The sequence below is a fragment of the Thunnus maccoyii genome, chromosome 8 (genome assembly GCF_910596095.1).
Source record: "Thunnus maccoyii chromosome 8, fThuMac1.1, whole genome shotgun sequence".
NCBI classification, from domain to species: Eukaryota; Metazoa; Chordata; class Actinopteri; order Scombriformes; family Scombridae; genus Thunnus; species Thunnus maccoyii.
Genome location: NC_056540.1, coordinates 33,515,881 through 33,531,134, shown reverse-complemented (window position 1 = coordinate 33,531,134; position 15,254 = coordinate 33,515,881). Strand labels below are relative to the sequence as shown.

General features: G+C 41.1%; 1 protein-coding gene across 1 annotated transcript in view; it reads left to right on the top strand.

Annotated features, from left to right (window-relative positions):
• The window catches only part of mgat4b (alpha-1,3-mannosyl-glycoprotein 4-beta-N-acetylglucosaminyltransferase B), a 109,202-nt gene that overhangs the window by 78,491 nt on the left and 15,457 nt on the right, over positions 1-15,254 (top strand). Inside the window, exons 9-10 of the mRNA XM_042418386.1 lie at positions 11,046-11,176; positions 12,451-12,558. Coding sequence (XP_042274320.1) covers positions 11,046-11,176; positions 12,451-12,558 — 239 coding nt within the window. The remainder of the gene's footprint in view (positions 1-11,045; positions 11,177-12,450; positions 12,559-15,254) is intronic.

The window sequence follows — 15,254 nt, the reverse complement described above, 5'->3', positions numbered from 1 at the left end:
ACTATCTCAGTGTCTCTCCTCTGCTCCGCTGTGACGTCTATCAGCAGGTCTCAATGAGGGGAGTCACATCCACCTGCTACATGACGCACATTTCCTAATTTGGACATCAGTCCTGGAGATAAAGCTGAACTACTGACACAAATGAAGCGCTCCCAAGAGAGAACACTTCATGAACACTTATTGTAACACTTTAATTTTCTAAAATTAAAAGCGTAATAAAAACAAAAACAGGATTTTTAAGCCTCTTTCCACTTTTATTCGAATACAAATAATTTTACTGCCTCAACAAATACAGATACAAATACAAATACTCTGCACATCCCTAACGTCCACTAACCAGAAGTTCGGTGGTTCGATCCTCCTGTCCGCATGTAGAAGTGTCCCATATCGCTCCCGATGGTTGCACCAGCAGCTTGCATGGTAGCTTTACTATATATCAGTGTTGGTGTGATGGTTTACAGATCCTGATGAATTAATGACATGGACACAATAAACAGTTGCACAGTCGTCTGGTTGTTGTTGATCATCGGTGCGACACAATCTGGAAACTGCAGTTTGTCTGAGTGACAGGTGGAGCAGCAGCGTGTTGGTATGTAAACAGCTGATTAAAGACATCTTCATCCATTTACGGCTAATCGTGAGAGTGGAAATGAGACTTGTGCATGAAGAAATGTGTATGCATGTTCGTACACACACAGTTTTAGTTGTGAATCTACAATATTGTCCAGCAGGATAATATCAGCTGCTTTACTTAATGTCAGTCAGGTTGTGTTTATTCAGCTCAGTCAGCCATCCAGGGGACTATAATTAGTTTGACCTTTGTTGGCTGTCACCAGACAAACTCTAATACTGCTCACATCCTCAACACAGATTGTTCTGGCTGACATCTGCTGGTCAATACTTGTACTGCAGCTCATTAACATTATTATTATTATTATTAAAGTCAGTAGAGATGTTATTAACTGACTTTATAACAGAAAAGCCGCTGTGGCGTTCTTCAGAGCTGAAAGACTAAATGAGTTTCTGGTGAAGTGCTCAGTGAGGTGAGAAGGCGAGGAGCCACCGACAGGATGTGAAGGTGGAAACTTGATTTCCAGTCTTCCAGCTGTGTGGAGCTCCGTCTGAAGTGAAGCTCACGCTGAATCAAACCCACCAGATTAATTAAAGCGTCAGCCTCCATCTGATCTGCTTTCTAATTACTCTGTCAAGGCTAATCAATGACTTCTGTCATCCTGGATCCAATCAGCCGACGCTGGCGTGTGGAACGCAGCCGCCGCTCGCCTGGAACCGCTGGCTGATCCGGAGTCGACTTTTCCTCAGAACTGATTCCAGCGCTGACAGATGGAGGCGGCGGCGTGGCGGCGTTCAGAGAGACAGGTCCAGATTTCAGAGAGGTCAGAGGTCAATGAAGCCCGCTGTCTCACCCTCTGACTGCAGATTAAGCCTCCAAATCCTCTCATACAGGTTTAGATACATTTGCAAATAATATGCAAATGCAAAAAAAGCTGCAGTTTTGACCCTGCAGGTTGGACAGGTCTCTGCTTCTGGTGACCGTGTGTGTGTGTTTGTGTTTTCTGACCTAAAAAAGAACAGTTCAGACCATCAGAGCCAAAATCCCAAATCTGCTTCACAGCCGGACGACTCACAGAAACCAGATGATGTTTCTTTAAAGCGCCGACACACGCACGCACACACGGAAGGAAAACACACGTCTGCAAACAACAGCAACTTAAATCAGCTTCACCGGAGGCCTGATGAGATATTTCTGATCAACAGACACCGAAGCTCAGCTCAGACTGTACGAGTGTCTGTAGGGGAGGTGTGTTAATTTAAAAACCACCTGCTGCTCGGTGAGTTTAATCCAGTCCGTCTCTGTATGAGGCTCATTTTTCAGTAATAATTACAGCTGCAGTGAGCGACTGTTTTTCAGTGAACTCGCTGCTCCTCCTGTCGTTTAAATCCCGACCAGAGTGACGTCCTTCTGTTTCAAAGTGGTAACACTTTGTGTGCTAATCTCCTGGACGTTCTCTGAGTCATTTGCAGTTAATTTTAAGACATTTTACAACACCGATCTATCTGTAGAATGTCTTAAAGATAAAATTATTAAGGATTTGTAAAATAAAGTGTTACCAAATGTTTCTGCTGACCTGACAGATGGAAACATGCGAACAGCAACATGTGACGACAGAGACAAATAAAAGCATCAGGAGAGTAAAACCCTATAAAACTCATCAGATGTGATGTCAGCTGCAGGTAGAAGCTGCTGTTCTCCTTCAAGACACGTTTTGTTCACACACCTGATTGGTTCACATTTAGTCTCCATTAAAAGTCTTGTGAATCAGCTGTTTGCAGCTCCTGTCTGCAGTGTAACACGGATGTTCTTATGGAGGTTTATTGATGACGGACATCAGACATAATGATATCCTCGGGAAGTGTAAGTCTCACTGAATGATGTCGTGTGTGTTCAGTTTATTCACCTACAGATACAGAGCAGCTGTATCTTTATGATTATCAACTAAGCTGTACAAAACACACAGCAAGCGTGTGTGTGTGTGTGTGTGTGTGTGTGTGTGTTGCTGAGTCCTCATCTTCCTCTCCTTCTCAGACACACAGAATTACACAGCATCATATTCTTCCCATGAAGCTTTACTGCTCCGCTTCCCTCTAATAGGTCCCTGAGTGCTCAGCACCTCATTACTGGAGCCGGGGACAGAAGAATCAAACGCACCTCATTGTCTCTCCGGAGGCTGATTTTCCAGAAACTTGCGTCGCTTTAAAACATCTCGAACAGCTGCAGCAGCAGAAGAGAATGTAAAAGTCCTTCAGCAGTTAAAGGGACAGTCTCCGTTTTTTTAGGAATATTCTTTCACCACATAAAACAATCCAGGAAACATTGATTTAAAGCTGCGTTCAGACAGGATGAACATCGCAGGACAGAGCCTCCACCGGGGGGCGCCGGAGAGGTGAAGGTGAGGCAAAGATACCGCGTGAGGTGAAGAAGAGTCAGTAATCCTTCTATCCTTCTATGAAACACATATTGATGTCATTCAGTGTGACTTCCTGAGGATTTTATTATCTCTAATCGCCAATAAACCTCATAAATCCACTTAGAAACCAGAGATAAAAGAAGCTGCAGAACCTGAGAATCATCACATGTTTAAGTTTTCTTCAGTAATCAGTGATAGTCGTCATGCTAACAGCTGATACACGTGACTTTAATGGAGACTATTTGACTAAATGTGAACAAATCAGGTGTAAAAATGTGTCTGAAACAGAACAGCAGCTCCTACCTGCAGCTCTGATGAGCTTTTATAGGCTTTTACTCTCCTGATGCTTTTATTTGTTGGTATAAAATGAAGGAACATGTGAATAAACTGTTACCAAACATGTTTATAGTTGAAGGACAAGCAGATCCACTTTAAAATCCAAGGACGGGATTTAAATGACAAGAGGAGCAGCGAGTTCACCGACAGCCGCTCATCGCAGCTGAAATTATTACTGAACAACGAGCCTCACGCAGAGACGCACTGGATTAAACTCACTGATGTATATAATCATTCTTTTAACTGTTTAATTACTGTAACAGCTGCTAACTACGTGTTGAAATATGGTCATTTATATGCTGTAGAGACGGTTAAATGTTACCTAGATGTAAAAAAAAACACATTAATCTTTAATCAGATTTATTCCAGTTTAAATTGCAACAGCTAGAAATATTTTAACCTTCAAATTAAGACTTAATAATCAGAATTTAAATGACTATGTTTCAGCTCCTGACTGTATGTCAACATAAAACTTTAAATTTTACACCTCAAGACCTGGTTTCACCTCAATGAATTTTCACAAAGTTCACTTAAAAGTTGTCAGATTTGGTCAAAACTGAACAAAAAATCATTTTTTTCAGGATATAGAGGAGAGGGAAAAAAAAAGCCTCCTTGTTATTATAAAACATGATTGTTTTGCAGCGCTGAGGATAAAACAGTATTAGTTCCAGTTTGTGATCACTGAGTCTCTGCAGTCTGACTCCCTCGCCGCCTCCGCTCTGCTGGAGGCGTCGCTCCCTCCATCAAAAGAAATTAAACATTTTAAGTGTGAATTATTGATTATGCTAACTGCAGTGGAGACAACAATCAATTATGTCATTATGTGTGATATTCTGGCTGCTGCTGCTGCTGAAACCCTTCGGGGATGGACAGACACTGTGCTGCTCTATTTTTAGAGCCTTTACTGCAGATTATCAGTAAAACATCTCAAACCGTGCACGTTGTGTGCGTGTGTGTGTGTGCGTGTGTGTGTGTGTGTGTGTGTGTGTGTGTGTGTGTGTGTGATACAGATTTATGTTGAGGTTTTGTGACGGGGAATAATCCGCCTGCAGGGTTCAGGTCCCTCCTGAGGTCAGAATTGATTTGAAGATTAAATCTGATCAGGTTAATAAAGTTTTCCGTCTCGCTGTTCACACGTCCGACCAGCAGGAGGCGACGCCGAGTCACCGACCGCAGATGATCCGCTAACAGAGAGCCGAGGTGAAACAGCTCAGGTCCTCTTGTCTCGATAACAATCCATAGAAGATTTTTATCAACGCTTTTAAATTTCAGCGTTTCCTAGAATAGTATTTAAGAGGGCGTGCACGTCAAGCGGCAACCTCCGGGGCTGTAAAATGAAGCCAAAAGCTGCAGTTCCTTGAACGACCACATGAGGCTCCAAAGCGAGTCAATCCCCATAGACCCCCATGTTAAAATGTCCAACTTTACAGCAGAAATAAACATGTTTACAGCCTGGTACAAACAACGGTTTTGGTCTCTGTAGCTAATTTCCTCTTTCATGACAACTGTACGTTTTTATAACTCACCCGTTTAAATTTTATTAAGCCGTAAAGTTCTGCATAATGAAGGACATGGCTGCTTTGAGTGACAGGTCCGCCAGCCGCTAGGTGGCTTGTTTCAGCCATTCGGCCCGCCTCTTTGCCCATTTTTGATTGGCTGGGAGTTAGGCAGCGTCACGCACTGCCAAGATGGCGACGACTGGAGCGGCTCACTTTGAGCTTCAAAACCGCTCTTCAGAAACCAACGAGTGACGTCACGGCAACTACGTCCATATTTTTATACAGTCTATGGTGCACAGTTCTTTACGTCGGCTGTCTGTCATTGTCTGTATATAAAACTGGACACCAGTTGGTTTGTGTTGGAGTCTGAAGCCCAGAACTGCAGCTTAGTGAAATATCGAACTGCAAACAACATCAATTATGACTCTTTCTGTTATGAACTTTTGATCCATGGAGGTTTTATGTTTGTCAAACTTTCCTCGAGCTGAGAAAAGCGATTCCTATCGGACTGAAAGGGCGCCATTTTTAGTCCAGTATCCAGCTCTTGTAATACATCCATGATCTGTTTCCATGGCGGCTTCACACTTATTAGAGGGCCTGAATTTAGAGATTAAGACCATAATGACTCATTGAAAACAACGATTGACTCAGTGTTTCTAGAGAGAAGTTGAGGCATTTTGAACGAGAGTCAGTCGGAGCGTCTAGAAGCCGTCGGCGGCGCTTTAAGATGCTTCAGCCTCAAGACGTGATGTCACAAAGTGTTTTAAAAGACACAAAGAAATGTTTTCTACTCAGAAACGTTGACTAGATTTGCTGCAATCCGTTGCAAGTCGGACGTCGATAGTTCTGAGTCCCGACTTCCGATCTAAACGCGTCCCAGTGCATCTGCTCGGGAAAACATGGACGCAGGGTTTCATTCCAACCCAACACTCCCAACAGATTTAACAGATTTAACAGATTAAACAGATTAAAAAGAGACGGAGGAGCAGGCGAGTAACGCGTACTCACAAAGATTTCCAGACTAGATGGATCTTGCCCGAGTCCGACTTGGAATTCTGACCGTTCCATCACTTTTCCATGTCGGAGGTCGTTTTTTCTGCGTATTGCAGCATCCTGACACGTCATCACGCGTATCATCGACTGTTCCTGTCTGTCCACTTTGTCTCTGCATGTTTTCAGACTCTCGTACGTCTGAACCGAACCATTAAAGGAAGAATCCTCAGCTGTAATCCTCCTGGCGCGCGTGTGTGTCGGCTGATGAAACTGTTGCATTATGGGTAGTCTGACAGTGAAGTTAATGGAGGAGTGTGTGTCGCGCTCTCCCTTCATCACAGACACTCTTTGTTCTTCTTTAAGAGAGAAACTGTGAGACGGAAAGAAGAAGAGAAGAACTCACATCATAAAGATAATAACAGTCAGTCAGTTTACAGGAAGTCAACATACTTTAACTGTTTTATACTAACAGGAAATGATTTAAAATGTGCACCGTGAATAAAAATCTGCAGGCAAAATGTTAAAAAGTTATGCTAAGTAAAGGTTTTGTTGTCTGACGTGTTCCTGGAGCTGTTTCACCATCATCCACCTTTGGTTTGAATGTTTTCATTCCTTCCTTTGTGGGTTTTTGAATTTGTTTTGGATTTGGGAATACGACCAAACCGTGCAACAGGAAATTAACTACTTCCTTGTGTGTGTGTGTGTAGAACGGCGGCTTTGTGAAGTATGTAAATGACGTGCAGAACACTCACAGAGCTTGCAGATTCACGAGAGAGGCCCGGACGCCGATGACTGGTCCGTATCTGTATGTGAGGAATGAACATGGTTTGAACGGGGGGCGTGTTGTCGAAGGAAACCGCTGAGACGATGAAATATGATCCAGGAGTCCAGCTGGAGCTGCAGGTTAATGTGTTTAAACGTTTATTAGACTCTAAAACACTGAACAGACATACTAATACTAAAAGAGAGGATTTTACAGCTTTAAAAAAAACAATGATGATTTGTCTTAATGTCTGTCTGAACACTTTTAACCCTTTAAAGACATGAAGACCAAACGTTCTCATTCTCAGTGTCTAATTAAAGCTATAATATGTAATTATTCCACATTAAAATGTCTAAAAACAACTCGACCTGTGTTATATATGTTGTTGAGTTGTGTACTTACATTTTCAAACTCAGAGAAATCTGTAATTTAATCAAAGTAACGGACCGTTTCATTTGGTCGCCTGTCGATGACGTCATACCTCCTCTACCAAAGAGTAAACACGCACCAGATGCATACGGCGGCGCTGTGTTTGTCCGCTACAATGGCGTCTACCAAAGAGTAACTTACACACATACAAGATAATACATCGGCGTTGTGGTTGTTCCACACAAACTGTTATAAATGGACTTTTATTCAGTTTTAAGACACATTTTCATGATAAATTTAGGTGGTTTTAAACTATATCTTTTAGCCGGAAGAAGGATTTTAGTCATTGGACGTCTGGATCTTAAGTTATCAGAGAAATAAACTGGACAAACGTTAGCAGCAGCTCGGCTAACAGCCCCTCCAGGAAGTCCGGTGGTCGCCAAACATCGTCGGAGAAACATTGATTTTTTAGGTGAAACAGCTTCATTCAGTGTTTTTACCTGTAATCTCCAGGTCCGTTTGTTCTGGAGAGTAAAAACATCCTGAATGATGAACACTGGAGTAATCCTATCCCGGTGAAGCTGGTTATTTAACAACGAAGACAACAACTCCCATGATCCCTTGCTACTTCACACCGTCATCACACTCCGTCTTTTGTTATTGTTTTGATTGAGACCCCTAGTGGCTGAAATTACATGTTGTGCGTTGAAGCTGTTAGAATCAGCTGTTAGCTGTGATGATTCTCAGCTCTGCAGATTCTTTTTTCTCTGGTTTCTAAGTGGATTTATGGAGATAAAGATTTCCTCAGGAAGTGAAATTCACACTGAATGATATCTATTATAATAATAATAATAATAACTTTATTTATATAGCACCTTTTAAAACCAAAGTTTAGCAAAAGCAGTACAATGCAAAGCAAAGACATGAAACAGAAAACAACAATAACAGATCTGACCTTAAAAAAGATGGCCGCCGAAGGCAAAGAAAGACAATAAAGAGATGATAAAAAGTTTAAAAGACAGATAATCTAAAGACAACGTTACATAAAAGCAAGTCTGTAAAAATGGCTTTTAAGAAGTGATTTAAAAGAAGTGACTGATTCTCCTCAGGCAGGTCGTTGCAAAGTCGAGGAGCCCTGATAGAAAAAAGCACCTTTAGATTTAAGACTTTATAACAGCGAGAAGAGCTCCACCTGAGGATCTGAGGCTGCGGGCTGGCTCGTTCAGGGTCAGCGTGTCTGTTACGTAGCTCGGAGCTTCAGACCCAGACGTGCTTTAAAAGTGATCAGTAAAATCTTAAAATCGATTCTAAAAGGAACAGGCGGCCGACGGAGAGGAGCCAGAATCATCGGGGTGATGTTGTCTGTTAAAACCAGTAAGAAGCAGTAAACACATTATCTAGATGTGTTTCATGTGTTCAGATCTGAGTTATGACTTCGTTTCACCTTCAACTCTCCTGCGTTTCGTCCCGCTGACTGTTCAAACCTGAACGAGGCTAAAACACATTTTTCACTCTTTATATGATTTTCTGTCAGCGTGAGAGAGGAGAGGTGCCAGACATCATGTCTGTCATAACCATGTTCTCTCCTCCTCCTCCTCCCTTCCTCTCCACTCTGATGGAAACAGATTCAGTTTACAGAGCGACTGAAACGATTTGTCCTCATATTTGTGCACTAAATAACCAAAAAGACTCTTCCTGGTGTCCTGAAGTCCACAGATGATGTGAGTCCAGGTTAACAGTCTGAATGAATCTGAATCACACGATACCCAACCGTTACCGTATGATGTTGTTGTTGTTTTTATCATCAGACGCTTTAGCGACACAGAGAAAGCTTCTCGCTCTGCCTGTCAGCTTGTTTGAAATTGAATTTGATGGCGAGATGACAGAGAGAGGAACGGTAGCAGACAGAGAGGGAGACGGAGGAGGATACAGAGCGACGTGGCCCAGCAGGAGTCTCTCAGCTGGATGATGTTGATTTCACACATGGATGTTGTGTTTGACTGTATGAGCATCAATAAAACATCCTCCTCTTCCTCCTCCTCCTCTTCCTCCTCCTCCTCTTCCTCCACCGTCCTCCCACTGGTCCTAGTTTTTGACCTGACGAATCCTCTCCGACCCCGAGTCGCCTGCGAGCAGCGGCTGCTTTAATAAATTCATCAGGGCGAAGCTGACTCACTGGATTAAATCAGACGGAGCTCTCTCTCTCTCTCTCTCCGTGCAGCGCCCGCGGGGGGGCTGCTCTGCATTTCAACTGTTCGAGTCTGAGCTTTATGTTTACTAAGTTTAGCTTCCTCGTGTCTCGTTTACGTCTGCTGGAGGTTTTGTATTCAGATGCTTCGTCGTACTTCCTGCCCTCCGGAGGACAAAGTGTCTGAAGCGATCAGGGCCGGCCAGAAGGGGGCGGGAGGGGGAGGGAGGGGGGGGCCGGGCCGAGCTCTCTGCTGGCCTTTAATTCGTCCTCGTCAGCGTCTGTTCAGTCCTGTTTTTGACCTTTAATTCCCAGAACACGTTCCCTCAACTCAACCCGTCTCCGCGATCGTACAGCTGCAACCGTTTTCTGCTTTGAGAGCAAAGTGCAGCCCGTCGAGATGAAAACACGACGTGAGAGCACGACTCCGCTTCATCACGAGGCCCTTTCTGTTTACATGCAATTATTTTTGTTTGTTATGTTTGTATGTTGGGTTTTTGGGTTTGTTTTGAATTGTCTGATTGTCTTTCTGTATAAAAGATGATTCACTGCTGTGTAATTGTTGTATTTTTGTTTGTGTGCGTTAAAAATCTGAAAATTGAATTGAAAAAATGAATCATAATCAACCTCTTCTTCAAAATGATTAAATACAAAATATCAACTGATGACCATAAACCAAAAATATTTCATCTCAAACCATTAATGAGTAAAAAAAAGTACATGAAAACACAGATTTCAGTTGATGCAGTAGATGAAAGAAAGACGATGTGATATATTCTGTGAAAACAGAGACGCAGCGTGAAACACAAGCTGTTAAACATCCAGTGAAACGACGACAAAGGATCAACAACATCTAACAGACGTCTGTTCTGGCTGCTTTGACCTTTGACCTTTGACTTCCTCAGTGTTCCTTGTGATGTCGCTAAGTTAAAGGATCAGAGAGTCAGAAATGACACACTAACCTTCACTGACCCCTGACCTCATTCTAAAACCAACCATTAACCCTCAAACAGCGACGAGACGTCCTCTGGCCTTCACCTCCCAAACGTCTCTGTTACTAAATGCTCTGACTCTCTGAAACTCACTCTCATGACAGAAACATGGTGAAATCTTTGGTCGTCACTCCAACACAGTGTCCTACATCATTCCTGATGGTTTGGAGTGAAAACACAACACATGTTCTCATTAATTCGTCCTTGAATCAAACAAACGGGAACGATGGAGGTGAAAACGGTTTGTGTGACTCAGACGGACGACGAGCTGCTGATGACGTCTCTGCTTTCATTTTACTTTTTTCTATTCATGTCGTAGCGCTACGATTTAGCACACATTCATCATGCAGGCTGACAGACTGAATTATAGGTGACTCACACAGTGTGACGTGCAGTTAACTTACACCATTGTTGTTGTTGTTGCACAGCGTAAAGGCGTCTTTACAGCTGACATGACTGTAGAGTTATTTATCACCTGTGAGCTGAACTAGAGGACAGTAAAAGCAAATTAAACTAAACTATATCTCTTCTTCTCTGTCTAAGTAAGATGTTTTTAGTCCTTAAATCTAAACCCTTAAACCAAGTCTTAACCCTGAAAACTTCCTCTATCTCACTTTCCAAACATTTACTCATTTTGGAAAACGTCCCGACTTTCTAAATCTTTAAAAAGTTCCGCAGACTGAATCACCGTCACAGTCCAGTGACTTCACATCCCTCTGCTGCTCTGGGATTTGAACCAGCAGCCTTTCACTAATTAGCGTGCGTCTCTGTAAGGAACAGCTTGGTTCTGCCTTTACAGGGAGCTGCTGACAACATGATGCACGGTTGACTTATTTATCATCTGAACACAGAGAACTAAACCGGAGGGCAGTAAAACGTCAACAGAACTAAACTAAACGTCTCTTCTCCTCCGAGCAGGGAAGATGTTCAAGTCTTTGGACCTGTCGCTCATCGTGGAGTTCATGCTGATGTTCTACAAAGACAAACCCATCGACTGGCTGCTCGACCACATCATGTGGGTCAAAGTGTGCAATCCGGAGAAAGACGCGGTGAGTAGATACTCGCACTGATGAAGTCGTTACATTCATTTGACCGACACGTTTTGTCACAAACAAACAGATTTGTTCTTTAGTAGCATCTACAAGTGATTTCACATCATTTGTGTCAAACTTTTAATTTTCTCTCTGACGTATAATCCAGGGCCTCGTTTCCTGATTACGATCGATCCTACAAGTTTACAACGTTTCTACAAACGCTCTTAAATTTCTTCACACGTTTCCCAAAGCTTCACATTAACAGCTTCTTACAGTCTGGTGATGAAGACATGTTAAAGGAACTTTGCATATTTAACTCTCTGTGATCTGCAAAGTGTTAATGTTGTAAACTACACAAATAAATGTTTTACACTTGAAATTGTTCAGTATGAAAACGAATTCTATGATATCTGTATAACTGTATGGAATAATCTTAATAATCTTAATCTATGTTTGTATGTAATTATAATCTGGTGGAAGCTGGTTTAAGAAGGTAAACTCTGATTGATGAAGCTGCTGCTGGAGGTCGACGTTATTCTGAGCCAATAAGCTTCTATGATATGCGTCATTGTGTCATCGTGCTGTATGTAAGTGTGAGACAAATAACATAAACACTGTAAATAAAAACAAAAGAGAAGATACTGAACCTGTAAATACCTCACTGGGGAAATGACACAGATCAATATGTTGTGAAGAAGAGGAAGATGAGGATGATGACGACACAGACTGGCTTTATTTTATAATTGAAACATCAGACATCACTTAAAAAGCAACATCAGTGTTCTTAAAAATGTACAAAAACAATGAAAACCTGAATAAAACGTGTAGTTTTTGGTTCTTTAAGATGTTCATCTACGTTCATTCATAAGAGCGTCTTCAGTTATGTTTTGTGAAACATCTCTGGAGCTGAAGAAGGTTGATAAGATGGATTTCATCGTCATCTCAGCCTTCAGACGCCCACATCAGTCATACGAGTCATGAACAGACTTTCTGACTCTGCTGGAATTGTTCTTATGTTGATTTGTATTGTTTTAAAAAAAGATTAAGTATTAATATTTTTATCTGTTTGTATCTCCGTTCATGCTCCGACTATAAACATTTCCAGTCAATATTTTGTACATTACATTGTGTAACCACTATTTTCACTTATATATTTTACACATTTTCATTATAAATTTCTATTTTGCATCATTTATGATTACTTTACTTTGTTTTTTCTCTTATTTTGTACAGGTACTTGTATTTTCTTGCATGTATAAACCTGGTTCTGGTTCTGATCTCTTCATCAGAAACACTGCGACCGGCAGAAAGCAAACCTGAGGATTCGGTTCAAACCGTCTCTCTTCCAACATGTCGGCACTCACTCGTCTCTGGCTGGAAAAATACAGAAACTCAAGGTAAAACATTTATATGCTTCACTTTTAATGTTGAGTTTAGTACTTAATGTGAATTTCTACTTTCTTCTACTCCACTGCGTTTTAAATAGAAACATTTTGCTTTTTATTTGAGTAAGTAAACTAAGTCACCAGCTGTTTGGTTGTGACTGTACAACATACTGGACATAAAGCTTTAAAACATATATTAAACTTGGCTTCTGACCTCATGTTAATATAAAGAAACAATTAATACTTTCACTTTTGACCCATAAGAATATTCCAACAAGCAGCATGACTACACCTGTTTATAAGCTTTTTATTGGGCCATAAATGCGTTGTATAAATCTAAAATGTACATTTTATACTTTAAAATCTTTGGAAGCAGTCATGGCTGGTTGACCAATCAGGACGCTCGAAGGTTCTAACGTTTTTTTTTTTCACTGTGTGGTAATTTGTATGTTTTTTCTTGATCTCGACACCCCGTCATGTAGAAGAGCCCGGCGTCAAAATACCTTTAATCTTTCTGTTTATATTTTGCACAGATGGAGAATATTCTTGAACACATTTGTGTTAAATCAAATTTTCATAATCTGACATTTGCAAACATGAAGATTCCAGTGTAGAAATACCAGCTAATTTAAAAAATAAGTTCATCATTTCAGTTTAATAAACAAATAAATGGTTTAAACTGAAACTAATGAGACATAATTTTCAATTAATTTTGGCAACAAAAGTGTCAAAACTAACATTAGTAAATACAATCATGGTAAAATGGATTACTAACATTTTTCAAGTTTGTAAAATGTATAAATAATAAAAAAGGCCAAAACATTACATTCTGAACATTCACAGAAATAAAATACAACCTGCAGCGTTTAAATAAACTGTAAAATACATCAAATATTCATAACTGTTATAATTTCTTACATTTTTCTATCTTTCAGTCTTCCTAATTGTCATTCAATGTAAAATACTGGATTATTCAAAGTCCTGGATGATGTTCAAGACAACATTTATTAAATTATTTATTTCTACAATATCTTCATGGCAAATAAACTACTGTTAAACTACGATTAAGGTTCGGGAAAGATTGAGGTTCTCCAGCATGAAGGTTTTGCTGCATCCTCGTCCTCCAGATCAACCTCCACACTCGTTCTTCCACTTCTCTCCATAAAGGACAAAAGCTGTTTGCTTCAGAATCGTCCCTCAGACACTGAGCTGGTAAAATAAAATCTAAACATCTGTATAGAATATTTAACCTTCAACCAGCTTCCAGTACTGAGCAGCAGACAGGTTTTATGGGTCAGCCGTCAGAGGGAAGGTTTGAAGCTGAGTGAGTTTGAAGCAGGGTGAGGTTCGGTCTTCTCTGCAGAGATGAAGATTGAAAGCCTCTGCAGTTGTCGGCTGAGCGCAGAAACCGCAGTATCTCACAGCGGTGGCAGCTTCGGCTCCTGCCAGCAGCTCAGAGCCGAACGCCTCGGCTTAATGCCTCTGATTACTGTTAAGAGCGATGGATATTAGCCCCGCTGACTGGTGCTGCAATCTGGTCCAATCAATTGGATATTGATCCGGCCGTCGCGGACCAGTGCCTCCTCGTAGTAGAGATTGAACCACAGAGGCTGACCTGCATGGGACCGTGTACAGATGGAGGCTAAACACAGCTATTACCCTTCAGCTTGAAATGTTCTCTGCGGTTTTAGTAAGATAATCAGCACTGAATTTTAAAAGTTAAATTGAAAGAAGCAAAGTGGAAGTGGGATTTATTCGTCTGTGGAGTCTTGTTATTGAGAGCGTTGAGCTGTTCCATTGTGAAAACTACTCCAGAAAAATCAAAATAATTACTGGAGTGAAAATAAAGAATTTTATGAATTTCTAAGACACTTGTTCACAAAGGTTTTGGCTTGTGAGCCTTTATAGCAGGGGTCAGCTATTAGGTTCAACCATGGGCTAGTTATTTAAGGATTTTTCATTGGAGGGTTATTAAGCAGCACAGCGGAAAAACAGGCCTGTATGTCTTGTTTATTTATAACTCTGTTCAGGGTTGTGTCTGCAGGCTGATGTAATTTTAGCATTAATAAGTGGTAGCTAACAGTTACAGCTTATTTTAATACTCATTTGGCTAAAAAATGACTCATACACAAATGTTCTGTGTTGCACTTTGAGACTACTTATGTTATCCAAACACAGCGGCTGCTTCATTCATGGCTGACTGAAAGTACTGTCGATGTTGTTGTTGGCATCAGCACACACCATTTCTCTTCAACTGCCAACTATTTATGTACATAAAAAAATATCTGTTATGTTTGGAATAGACTAAAGTTGTGGAATTGAAACAGAAATTCACACATTAAAATGTAATTTCTGGTTTATTGGACATAATTTCAGCACTGTTCAAACAGCACGGTGCAATATGAGCACAAGAGCTGTGGACAGTTAAACCAAAGAACGACATTCACCTCTCAGATTGTTTCACTTGCATGTGTGCATGAACATATCAAAACAAAATGCATCAAAGTAACCCTGACAGTGATGTCATGCTTCTGAGTGTCTCTGCACTGAACTGAAACTGCAAATCAGACGGCTTAGTCATCAAGGACAGCTAGCGAGGCTGCAGTGATACCAGTCTGTGTAAAAGGCTGTCAGCGGTCTAGGATGACTAGGTGTTATCTTGTCTCAGAGTGGTGTCATCTTAGAGAGATACAGACAGACAACACAGA